At 35.0% G+C, this 12,886-nt stretch overlaps 1 protein-coding gene across 3 annotated transcripts in view; it reads left to right on the plus strand.

The window, feature by feature from the left end:
* Positions 1-12,886, plus strand: part of ATAD2B (ATPase family AAA domain containing 2B) — a 127,248-nt gene that overhangs the window by 84,283 nt on the left and 30,079 nt on the right. For 2 of the 3 annotated variants that reach the window (XR_006786347.1, XM_045844425.1), the window contains exons 19-21: positions 2,556-2,741; positions 9,111-9,246; positions 11,216-11,412. Coding sequence is in view for 2 of the 3 variants with exons in the window: in XM_045844425.1 (XP_045700381.1) it covers positions 2,556-2,741; positions 9,111-9,246; positions 11,216-11,412 (519 nt within the window). In the remaining variant the exon portion in view is untranslated. The remainder of the gene's footprint in view (positions 1-2,555; positions 2,742-9,110; positions 9,247-11,215; positions 11,413-12,886) is intronic. The other variant, XM_045844426.1, reaches the window with a different exon arrangement.

Here is a 12,886-nt window from a genome sequence, read left to right on the forward strand (position 1 = left end):
AAGAATCAAAATGAACAGTTCCCGTACACTGATGTTTGTTCATTTCATTTGTGCAAGAGTGCTGGTCATGTCACAGGTGTTTTGAAACGGTTGGTTCAGTAATTTGGCCTACTGTCTTTTTTTCTCTATAACAGTTTTTCTGTTTTCTACTACACCTTGCACATCCACCAATCCAAGACAGCCTGTAGGTGAGTATTTTTCTAGTTATCAAATGGCATCACTTGTTCCCAAGACAGTTGCCGCTTCACTAAAACTAGGCTTTATTTTTCTATTGAAATTATCTGGTTAATTGATTTCACAGAGTGTATCTTATTCCACAACTTTAAAAGTTACCAGCAAACTGCTGAAGAGTTATTTTTTCATTATAAAAAATCACAATAGGTTTAAACTTTTTTCTGAATTTTTAAATACTGTTCTGGACTTGACTTTTTGAATTTTCATTATGAAAACTGGAGAATTAGAACAGGTTGACCATATATTTACAGAGAATATGAAAGTTTATTTTAGTACTCTGAGATACCATCAAGTAAGGAATTTAAAAGAAAACTTGTTTTAGTGGTGCGTTTAAGTTTTTCTAGAAATTAAGGATGTTTTTCCTCTAAAGGCTTAGGAGAAAAACTGAAAAACCCTCAACTCCTTTAGAGTTGGTGATGCTTATGTATATCTAGAGCAGTCTTGCAAATGGGTTTAAATCACCTACAGTACAGCATCATTTAACTTTTCTGGCTCTGTCAAGTTTTTATTATCACTTAACCTGTGTTGCTTTGCTCAAACTCTTTGATACTGGTTAGTAGCTAGATGTTTTCAACACGTATTTTGAGAAAATTTAACCTACAGGTACTAGAATGAAAGGCAAAATTTCATTTTTTAAAAAGGCATGGGTTTCTTATCTCTTCCTGTGCACGTGGTAACTTGCATGACTAAATTAGGTGGTTAGTTCTGTGAGGTTTCTCAGTAAGCTGTGTAGCTCATTAGTCTTTTCCTATAACCACCTTTCTCTCCCCGCTGACTCTCCCTAGTTTTACCAGCACAGAGTGGGAGTTGGAAAGCGACAGAAGGTGTCAGTCACTGTCTTCCACATGCCATGCCTGACTTGGGTGGCATGTAGCATATATATTTTTTATTCAGATGCCTCACTTGCCTTTGTGCTGCTGTGTGGTTCCTTCGTTTGCCGATATTTATGCTTGTTTTTCTCTTATGAATCTTCTACAAGAGCTTTGGAAAACAATAATCCTTGGATTTTCAAGATCCAGGATAAGAGGGTGCGTGTTTGCAGAAAAGGTCAAAATTTGAGTCCTGAAGGAGTTGTACAGTACAACTGTTCTGGATTGGTGGATATGCAAATGTTAAAGGAAGGGAAGGAGCAAATATTACTTTTGATGTGAGTGATCATAACATCTACATTTTCAGTTTGGGGGAAGGATTTTATTTGAGCATCTTCCATCTGGTTCATTATTAAATTGGCAATATATTTTATTTTACGCAGAAGGTTTAAAGCTGTATAAATTGTAATATTTAAAAAATTCATGCAACTGGTAGGCTTCCTCATAAAAATAATCCTTTTAATTCTTAGATATGTTTCTATTAATCCTAATCATTTAAAATATTAAATTCTTATTTCTTGTACATTATACAGGGTAATTGAGACATGTGTTTTAAAATAAGGAAAAATAGAGAATTTTAGAAATAGAATTCTCAAATTAAATTGAAGGAAGATAGATTTTTGCACTTACTTCTACATTTGTTAAAAGTCTTAAAGAGATGTCATGTTATCCTGTGAAAATTTATTGGTGTGCTATTGAGCTAGTATTGACATGTACGTAAAGGACAGTAGTTCTGCTTGGTAGCTTACTGAGAGCCAACCTGTTCCTTATTGGTGTGTGTTGGCAGAGGGCGGCCGAAGCTATGGTTAGGATTCTTTTTACCTAACACCTGAGGAAATTTTATTTTGTATTTTCTGACAGTAAGGTGTCTCAGAGCTTTTTGCTAATATATTTATTGCTCTTTAGAGATGTAAGGGTATTTTGTGACAGTTTTGAATTGAAGATTGAGTTAAGGTAGTGGGAGGGAAAGAGTGGGTAGTTCATTAATTTTAAGTCTAGGGTGGTACATTTTGTTTAAAATGTTTATTTCATATATTTAGTGATTTTAGGCAATGTGCACAAACGTGTACTATGTCTTCCTTTTCTTTGTGCTTACTGATATCACTCTGACATAGGTGACATACAAGTGCATACTTATCTCTTCATTTGCAGCATATTTTGTAGTGGTATTTTGCTTTATCTTTATATGATAGATAAGTGGAACAATTAGATGCCTTTATGCTACTAATATTTACTGAATAGGAATAATAAAATAGCAAAATATACTTTAGGTAGGTAAAGAGTAGAGGTAGGAGCTGTATGTAAGGCTTGTGCATTGTATCTTGCACAACTTAAATATTTAGGCTGAAAATAATTACCATAACAGGTCTGACCCATTTCATTATTTGGGGCTTACTGGGTAGACTTTAGAATAATATCAATTTGAATTTTTAATTCCAATTCTCTTCTTAGATTTTTCGTGAAGCTCGAAGAACAGTACCTAGTATTGTTTACATGCCTCACATTGGTGATTGGTGGGACGCTGTCAGTGAAACTGTGAGAGCAACTTTTCTAACTTTGCTACAAGATATACCGTCATTTTCACCTATATTCTTATTGTCTACCTCTGAAACCATGTACAGTGAACTGCCTGAAGAGGTAAGAACTGATTGAATGTTTATTATATTGTTTTAAAATAGTTGACCTTGCAAATTGGCACATTTTAATTACCATGATATCAGTACTGTCGTAATTCATGCCTTAATTGTACCACTTATTAACTGAGTGACTTCAGCAAATTTGTTTCTTTTTTGGTATAACAGTGATATATTCCTCACTGTTGTCGTGGAGATTGAGATAATTCATGCTTAGACCAGAACTCAGTATGTGTGTGTATATACAGCAACTACGAAGAAGATTTTAGCTCTATCATTATCAGTTCCATCATAATTATCCTTCTCATCCTTATCGGTTAGCTTATTTGGTCAGATTTGACCTTTCAGCTTCTTCACTGGCATCATCATGCTAAGTTGAATGTTGTTATTATGGTGTGTATTTTTCAAATCTGATATTTAGCTTTTGAGTTCAAATTCAACTCATATTTAATATATTAAAATCGAAGGTAAAATCAGTTTGTTTTAGAAAACAATATGATCAACTCATGTGAATGAAATTGATTTTTTAAAAATTATTTTAAACACTTTGAGATTACTAGATTTTGAAATATTCTCCTTGGGAAATATTTTGCCCAGACGACACAGTTCCTATACAAGATGTGCATGTTGCCCTGATTGGTATGGCTCAGTGAGTTGGGCCTCATCCTGCAAACCGAGAGGTCACCGGTTAGATTTCCAGGTCAGGGCACATGCCTGGGTTGCAGGCCAGGCCCCTGGTTGGGGCGTGCAAGAAGTAACCAATCAATGTTTCTCTCCCTCTCTCCCTCCCTTCCCTTTTCTGTAAAGAAAATCTTAAAAAAAAAAGTTTGCATATTTTATTTTTTTAATATATTTATTTATTTCTAGAGAGAGGGGAAAGGAGGGAGAAAGCAAGGGAGAGAAACATCAATGTGTGGTTGCTTCTTGCGTGGCCCCTACTGGGGACCTGGTCTGCAACCCAGGTATGTGCCCTGACTAGGAATCACACCAGCAACCCTTTGTGTCACAGGCCGGTACTCAATCCACCGAGCCACACCAGCTAGGGCTGAGTTTGCATATTTTAAATGCTATAATATAAATCATAATTATGTAGAATTTTATGATTAAGATATTTGTTTACCGATTTTTTAAATTCTGTTTCAGTGCTTTTTAGTAATCGTATTAAAGTGGGTTTGCACAATTTACTGCTCTTATAAGAAAGTATGTTAAATGTTGAAATTCATTTTTGGTTATTCAGAATCTAAAATTTGGAGACCACTAATCAAAATGTTTTTTATCACAGGTGTCAATAATGTTTAGTAGAATGCTATATGTAGTAAGAGAAAAACCAAGGTATTGACATACTAGTCTTTTGATCTTGTATAAGTTTGAACCTAGAATAGCTTCGGTTTCCTCATCTATAAAATATGGACAATAACAGGCTTGTTGGTGTGAAATAGTATATGTGAATCTATTTTGGAAACCACAGAGCTATAAAATGATTGGTATTTTATTAGTATTATAAAGTAAGAAGGTACTTGAAATTGGTTTAGAAGAATGGACAACCTGAAAATAACTTAGGGGCTGCTTTTTAAATTTAGATCCTCACTGTCTGTTAGTTTTATTATCAGTTTATAAGAGATAAAGAATATTTGGAATAATTAAGGGTTCTGGTTAGGAATATGTAATTACCTCAAGTTTCTCTTATATTATTTAAAAAATTTGTAAATAAAAGTCTCATGAACCCATTTTCTTGATATAGCAATTTTAATTTTGCCTATTCCTGTTGTCTATTTGCATTGTGATTTTATTGTTTGTTTAATTTTTTAGAGTTCACATTACATCATGCACATTTTCAATGTTGCTGTATTATCATAATTTTTATTTTTATTATTTGTTTGCCAGTATCCTTAATTAGTAGCTAAAATATTAGATATTTTTAGCATTAAATATTGAAATTTCAGCTCTTTTTTTTTTTTTGTCTTCTGTATTCTTTGCCCTTATTAACCAAGTAGCTATCATTGATGTCCACATTTGTGGGGTGATGATTATGGGAATTCTTTTAGACTACTGATGACATGTTTTATACTAATTGTTCTTAGGCCTCAAGCTTTAATTTAAATTCAACCATTAGAATGACTTGCTTTGTGTAGATCACAAACTGAGACCAAACAAGGATTAGTCACCATTGGACTAATGTGTTATTTGGAATATAAAATTGCTTTCTCTGTGTGAGACAAAGTGACAATCTCAACTCTTAGAGCCCCTTTAACATTCTCTTGTAAATGTTTCTTTGTATACATCTTTCTCCTAATCCACTAGTCCCCAAAGTAAATTTGTACTCAGGACAATGCATTGGTATATTCATTTTATTTTTCAAGTATTTCATGTGTATATGTTTTATAGTATAAATAATATTAGTAGAATAGTGCATTTAAATAAATATGCACATATTGGAGGGAATATTTTCAAATAGGGAACTTCAAAACCAAAATGAGATATCACTTTATACCCATTAGGATGGCTGTTATCATAAAAACAGGCAGTAACGTGTTGGACAGGATGTAAGGAAATTGGAATCCTTGTGCATTGCTAGTGGGAATGTAAAATTGTGCAGATGGTTGAAAATAAATGGTATGGTGATTTAAAAAATATTAAATAAAATTATCATATGATCCAACAATTCCACTTCTGGGTATATACCCAAAAGAAGTGAAAGCAAGGATTCGAACAGATACTGGTACAGCCACATTCGTAGCAGTGTTCTTCAAATAGCCAAAAGGTAGAAACAGCAGAAGTGTTCATTGACAGATGAAGGGCTAAGCAAAATATGGCATATACTTACAGAATAACATTATTTTGCTTTTCAAAGGAAGGAAATTTTGACACATGCTAACTGAATTAAGCAAATCACAGAAGGACAAATATTCTATGATTCTTCTTTAAGGAGGTTCCTGAGTAGTCAGAATCATAGAGATAGAAAGTAGGATGGTGGTTGCCAGGGGCTGGGGAAGGGGAGACTGTGGAGAGTCGGTGTTCAATGGGCACAGAGCTTCAGTCTGGGAAAATGAAAATGTTCTGGAGTTGGATGGTAGTGATGGTTGCACAAAGTGTGAATCTACTTAATGCCACAGGCTGGACAATTAAAATTAGTTAAAACAGCAACTTTTATGTTCTGACTATTTTACCACAATTAATTTAAAAAGGAAGACTGCAAATTTAAAGATGGGCTAAAGATTTGAATAGACGTTTCACCAGAGCATTTGTACTCTTGGGCTAATAAGCATGGAAAAGAATTTTCCCTAACATTAGTTATTTAGGGATAAGATACCACTGTACAACCACTAGAATAGTTATAACAAAAAATAGAGATAATACCAAGTGCTGGCAAGGATGTAGAGAAATCGGAGTGTTTGTATATTGCTGGTGGAATTGTAAAATGTTGTTGCCGCTCTGGAAAGTTTGGCAATTCTTTAAATGTTAGACAAAATTTACTGTATCTCTCAGCATTTCTACTCCTAGGTAACTACACAAGAGAAACATAAACATATGTGCATACAATGAGTTTTATGCAAATGTTCCTACTAGTACTCCTCACAATAGTGGAAACAACCCAAGTATTTACTAATTGGTGGATGATGAAACAAAATGTTGTAAATACATATCGTGAAATACTATTCAGCGATAAATTAATAAACTACTGATAGAGTCTCCAGGGTGAATGAACCAAGTATATTATCCTGAGTGAGAGAAGCTGGACACAAAAGACTACCAGTTGTATGGTATGCAATTTCTAGAAGAGGCAAATAAATCTCTAAAGACAGAAAGCAGATCACCTGGTTGTCAGGCCAGGAGTCTTGAGTGTGAGTGGGGATTAACTGCAGATGGGCACAAGGGAAGTTTTTGGAGGTGATGAAAGTGTTCTAAAACTGGTTTGTGATGGTTGCACAACTGAATTCATCTCCTAAAAATCATTGAGTTTGAAAAATATTTGTTGAGAGACATTAGGAGGTATGCTTGAGTATATCTGGGCAAGTCAGAGAAAGCTTCATGCAGAAAGCATTGGCTTGAGTGGAGAGTTAAAAAAAGTTTATGCCCTGGCTGGTGTGGCACAGTGGATTGAGCACGGGCTGTGAACCTGAGGGTTGCTGGTTTGGTTCCCAGTTGGGGCACATGTCTGGGTTGCAGGCCAGGTCCCCGGTGGGGGGCCGCATGGGAGGCAACCGCACATTGATGTTTCTTTCTCTCTTTCTCCTTCCCTTCCCCTCTCTCTAAAAATAAATAAATAAAAATTTTTTTTAAAAAAAGGGTTTACGAAAGAGTGAATAGCATGCATGTAAAGACCAATGTGAACCACTGGGAAAGACAGCATCGTGGGTTTTTTTCAGGGAATTATACAAGGTTTGTCGTCTTGCAGCATGAAGTTTGAGGCTGAGAATGTCAGAAAATAGGAGTAAATTGAAAGAAAAATAATTTAGTCTACTTATAAAATGATGGATTCTGAGACGTTTATAATAATAACCTGGCAGGCATATCATAGGATTATTATAGCCTTACTCTTGGTATGCTTGGTATTCACAAAGTTTTACACAATGTTGAAAAGTGTTGCGAAGGAAGAATATTTAAAGCTGAAAATAAATGTTTTGCAACCTTTGAACAAAATCCAGGTACTGCTAAGGTATTGTGTTCTGTTTATTTTTTCAAAACATGGTCAATGTTGACTATTTTGGCTGTATCTTGTCTAATGCCCCTTCACTCTTGCAGGGCCTCCTCTGTGTTTCTCTACTTTTCTCCTCTGGCCTCTTCCTCTGTGGTATCATAATGGTTTCTTATGAGATTCTTAAGATCTTGACAGCAGGAAGTAAGCATATTTTCTTCGAGTTTATAACTCTAGTGTCTGGTCGTATATGTGGCGCATGATGGGTGTTCAGTGGTAATGCCCATTTGCTCGCCAGAACTTTTGAAGAAGGGCCAGCAAAGCACAGATCAACAGGTTAGAGGGAATTGTACATGAAGGTAGTCTACAAAAAAAGTGCTAGAAGGATACAAGGTAAACTTTTATAAATTCTTATTAAAGGATTTGACTTTGGGTTGTGGTAAATAATTTCCATCCAAAATTTTGAATTCCAGTTTTTACTCTTCATTGAATGTTTCTTCTCTGTCTTAGAATTTTAGAGCTTGGAAAGGCCTTTAGAGATTATATAATTTAGTGTTCTCTATTAATTTTGTGCCCTCAATCAGTTACTTAAACCATTCCAAGCCCAAGTTTGATCTTTAAAATGAAGGACTCATTCATACCTCACTGTTATAAAGATTGATTGATATAATATTTATGAAATTCTTAGTCTTCAATTCAGTAAGTGGGTAGACATAACAAATTGAGTGGATTATCCAAAGTTTACCACAAATGTGTGGCCACATTTGAGCTAAATTTTGATGACTTGAATTTTAATCCAGTATTTCTGGACTGTCATGGCTGCTACTTTTCATATTATAGATTTCTTCCTTTTTTAATTGCAATTTCCAGTCAGATGTGAGCTGGGGAATGGAATCACGAGCTTTACTCAGTATATGCTTGTTCGTTACTATGTACCAGGTACTGTGGTAAGGCATAGGAAACAGATGAGTAAGAAATGGTCTGTTCTCAGGGAGTTTGGTGTCTAGAAGTGGAAAACAAACCTATAAAAGCATAAATTAAGTGTGCAGACAAATATGGATGATGTGAAGAGGATATAAAAGCATACCTTGCAGAGGGGGCACCTGAGGTTAAAGTCTTTATAGAGCAGATGAACAAAGGAAGGGTGTAGGTAATCACCAGCTGGAAGGAACAGACTTGAATTGACTTGTGAGTTTTGCATGGAAGGCGGTATCATTGTGGAGCATTCTGTGATGAGACGGAAGGTACAGTTTATCTGTAGTGATACCAGGATTCTGGAAGATACAGTGGAATAGACTGGGTGTGGAATAAGCCCAGGAAGGGAAGTCAGATGGAAGTACCTGAAAACAACATAAGAGGAGGCAGTGTTGTTGGTTGGCATCCTTCCATCTGTCTACTGTAGGTGCTAGGTAATTCCTCTTCAGCTCTTCTGCAGAAAACCCTTTGAGACGGTTGCCATCTGACTATTGCAATCAACTGTTCTTTTTGCTATTACCTTCTGACTCTTCCACCTATAGTACAATTTATTAATAAGTTGGGCAACTGAGTCACTCTTCCATTCTTGTGTAGTCCATGTTGAACTTTTCAACAGCATAGCCTAGGACTAGGTTGACACTACCCCCATGTGAATTTTAAATGAAGATTGCGAACAGTATGGGTTATGGAAAAAATTGTAATTTGGTATAATAAGTTTTAATTCTCTCTATATTTACTGTCTTTGTGTGTGTGTGTTTGTAGGTTAAATGCATCTTCAGAATACAGTATGAGGAGGTCTTGTATATTCAAAGGCCTGTAGAAGAAGACAGAAGAAAATTTTTCCAAGAATTGATTCTCAATCAGGCATCAATGGCTCCACCACGAAGGAAACACACTGGTAAAGTTCCCAAAGGCTTTACAAAAATGGGGGTGGGAGTTGGATTTAAGAAATGCCTTATCTTGGAGTCATTTTTTTTTTTTTTTAAAGAAACCATTTCTTTGTGAAAGCAAAGACAGTTTTTTCAGGTTCTGTTATTCTTTAAATGGGCTCTTGTGGAAGTAGCCATTGTGTTCACCTGACTTGAGATTGGGAAGTATAGCCTCATTGTTAAAGCTTTACTCATAGGGGTCTGTTAGTGAAATAGTCCCCTTATGACTTCAGTTCAGATACACTTGGTAGATTTCACCTTCTGAGGGTCATAAAGTCACACCAGGTGTTGTGCTGATTACTTTGTGGGCTAGGGTAGGTTTGCTGAGCCAAGAGTGATGAGAGTATTTACCTTTTCTGGTTTATTTTATTTATTGGTTATTTTTTCAAATATTTATTGATTACTTATTATTTTAGATATCTTATTCTACCAGGCACTTGGAAATCTGTCATGGCTTTCTTGTAAGCATTAGAGTTTTCTTAGATTTGGGCTCATAGCATTAAGAGAGGCCTCAAAATTTGTCCAATTTTGATCCCTTGCCTTAAGTAAGGACTGCATTCTAAGTCATTCAAAAGCGTTTCTCCTCATCTTTAAGACGAGTAAAAGATAAGATCCCCTTAGTATTTCATTTAATATTTTAGCTTCTAGAAAATAACAGTCCTGTTTATTTAAAAAATTCAAGCCTCTTTCTCCTTGTTCTTTGTTTCTTGTAGCTGGTCTTGTAGGATGTTAAGTACATTTCCTGTCCATGCCAAGTGTTTGCTTTTCTGTATTCGCTGTACTTCTTTGTTTTTCACTGGTTATGTTGTCCAACACGTTCATAATTTTATGGTCCTTTAGTGGCTTCTTTCCACATTTTATAGTGTTTAAAAGTGAACACCCATCAAATGCCTTTAATCGTGGGGCTTCTCCCCCCACCCAGAACCCTTGGGAAATTCAATATGGAACTTACACCTTGTGATTATTGGTTGTCACCTTCTATATTTCTAAGTAACAGTAATTAAAATATTTCATTGTGAAAGTGGTTCATTTTAATAAGGCATCTTGCATACTTCTAGATATATTTTAGTTTTATAGACCTAAATTTTCTGTGTTAAGGATTAATATAATTCTTTCTCTTTTTGAATTGCTTCTGTTGACTTACATGTTTTATTTTAGAGGCTATTTGAAATCAGCAAAAATCCTTAGAATTTTAATCCTGAGCTTCAGTGTGATACCAGAAAAATCTTTTAAGGAATAAGAGAACTGTGATTTTAAAAGTTAATACTTAATCTTTTAAGATTTTTTTTTTTTGTGGGGATAGATAGTGAATACCACACATTTTATATATAACACTTTAGACTCAGTTTTCTGTCTTCCTACAGTGTGTTTGGAAGTTGTTGTTTTTTTTTTTTCTTAGTTTCTACTTTATTTTTTTCTTTTTTTGCTCCCAGCAGATGCCACTTAATATCCATACTATGTTGTAGTAAGACTTCGAGGATAAGAGACTAAAATCAGAATTGTTTTAGGAACAGGAAAGATCAAAGATTGTTACTTGCCCATTTCACTCTCGTGCATTTAAGTCAACCCCATTTGGAGAAGCAGTTTTTAAACAAGGTGACTTAAGCAAATCAGTATACAGTAGTACTTCACCTGAAGATATTTATGTTCGGTTTGAAATATTTTTTGTAAGTTATGTAAATACTATTTCAAAATCAAATTATCTAAAATCATATCATTTGCCCTTTAAAGAAATCCTACCATGAGTTATTTTATAAAGTGAAGCTATTCCCTAACATACTTCTGGTTTCCATTCAAATTTTTACTTGCTGGATTTGCATCGTTCACCTATATTTGGAATTCTCCTTTTCTTAAAAGAACACTTTAAAAGAACCAGAAAAATAATTGAGGTCCTGGCCCTGTCATGTTGGATTCAACATTTTCTTCAATTTTCTTTAGGTCTTTGTGCTATGGAAGTGCTTCCTCTTGCCCTACCTTCTCCACCTCGTCAGTTATCAGAATCAGAAAAAATTCGGATGGAGGACCAGGAGGAAAATACTTTAAGAGAGTTGCGGTTGTTTCTCAGGGATGTAACCAAGAGGCTGGCCACAGATAAACGCTTTAACATCTTCAGCAAACCGGTGGATATTGAAGAGGTCTTGTTTCAGTAGTGTGCAAACAGTGAAGTTGAACTGGCTAAAAGAAAAAAAATATTGACATCTTTTTTTGGAAGGAAAAAAAGCAAAGGCATGGATGAATAATTACCCCTAGCCTGTAAAATTTTAATCCATGTGGTAACTACCGAAGTCATCAGCAAATAACTGGTGACTTTTGGATGAAATTAGTGACCAATTTGTTTATGTCCTCTTAATTAGTATTGATCTTTGTGATCTCTTTTCCATTTAAGAAGAGGATTAAAAGTTACTTGAGTGAAATGTCTGTACTAGGCTATTTTTATTCCAGGATAAATCCTACTCTCAAAAAAATACATTGGCATTGACTAAACACAATACCAGTTAATATTGGCATTTCCCAAATTATGTATACTTTATTGAAAGAGGTGGCTAAGAAGCCTGAAATGTGTCTTTCATATTTTAGAAATGCCTGTGACTAAGGTGCTACTTGAAGTTAAGCACATCATATGCAGCTAAAATTATTTTTCTCCCTAAGGATTTTTTCTGCTCCTAGTGGAAAATTTCTCACTTTCTATGTGCATTGTTTTGTGTCCTTGTGGGAGTATGGTCTGTGATGCTCAGAAAGAAATTTTCCATTTGGAATCTATTATAATACTGTAAATCAGATTTTATTTTATCCTGGGATAATATAGTATGTGGATGAACACAATATAATCTTTACTGACCTTCTTATAGTTCAGACTCCATGTTTGAACAGTTCTGGTGTTTTAGTTTTAATTTTTCTTCACATTTTTAAAAATTTGAATTATGAAATGATTCAAAGTTTTCTGTTGCATCCTTGTTGTGAAATCTGTACATTTGGACGTGAGCCAATTCCTTTGGAACCATTACTTCATCTATAACTAGGAAAATGGGCTAGCATTATGTTTCTCCCCCCACTTCCCCCCGCAAGTCTGAAAATACCTATTCACCCCTTCACCTTTTATTTTTGGAATAAAGGGACTGTCTATATTTTATCTGTATATTGATCTACAATACAGTTTTATCCATTTGATCCTTATTATTATTCTTATGTTACAGCTCAGGAAACTGAGGCAGTGTGGCAAGTGATATAGCCAAGACTAAAAAGCTTCTAAAAATTTAAAGGCCGCATTCTTTATAGGATCTTTTAGCTACTTTTTCCCACTGGAATGATATGACTTGTTGGACTTGCTTTTGTAACTAATGCGTACCATCTTATATTTGTGGAGCAGTTTTTTCTTCCTAGTGTTTTCAGATAATCTTAAAACTACCAGCACACTTTAAATATTACTTTATTATTATTATTTTTGAAGATTTTATTTATTTGTTTTTAGAGAGAGGGAAAGGGAGAAAGAAAGAAGGGAGAGATACATCAATGTGTGGTTGCCTCCTGCATGCCCCCTACCGGGGACCTAGCCTGCAACCCAGGCATGTGTCCCGACAGGGAATGGAACTGGCGACCCTTTGGTTCACA

This window comes from Phyllostomus hastatus, unplaced genomic scaffold (assembly GCF_019186645.2).
Source record: "Phyllostomus hastatus isolate PE091 unplaced genomic scaffold, TTU_PhHast_1.1 phas_contig_402, whole genome shotgun sequence".
Classification (NCBI taxonomy): Eukaryota; Metazoa; Chordata; class Mammalia; order Chiroptera; family Phyllostomidae; genus Phyllostomus; species Phyllostomus hastatus.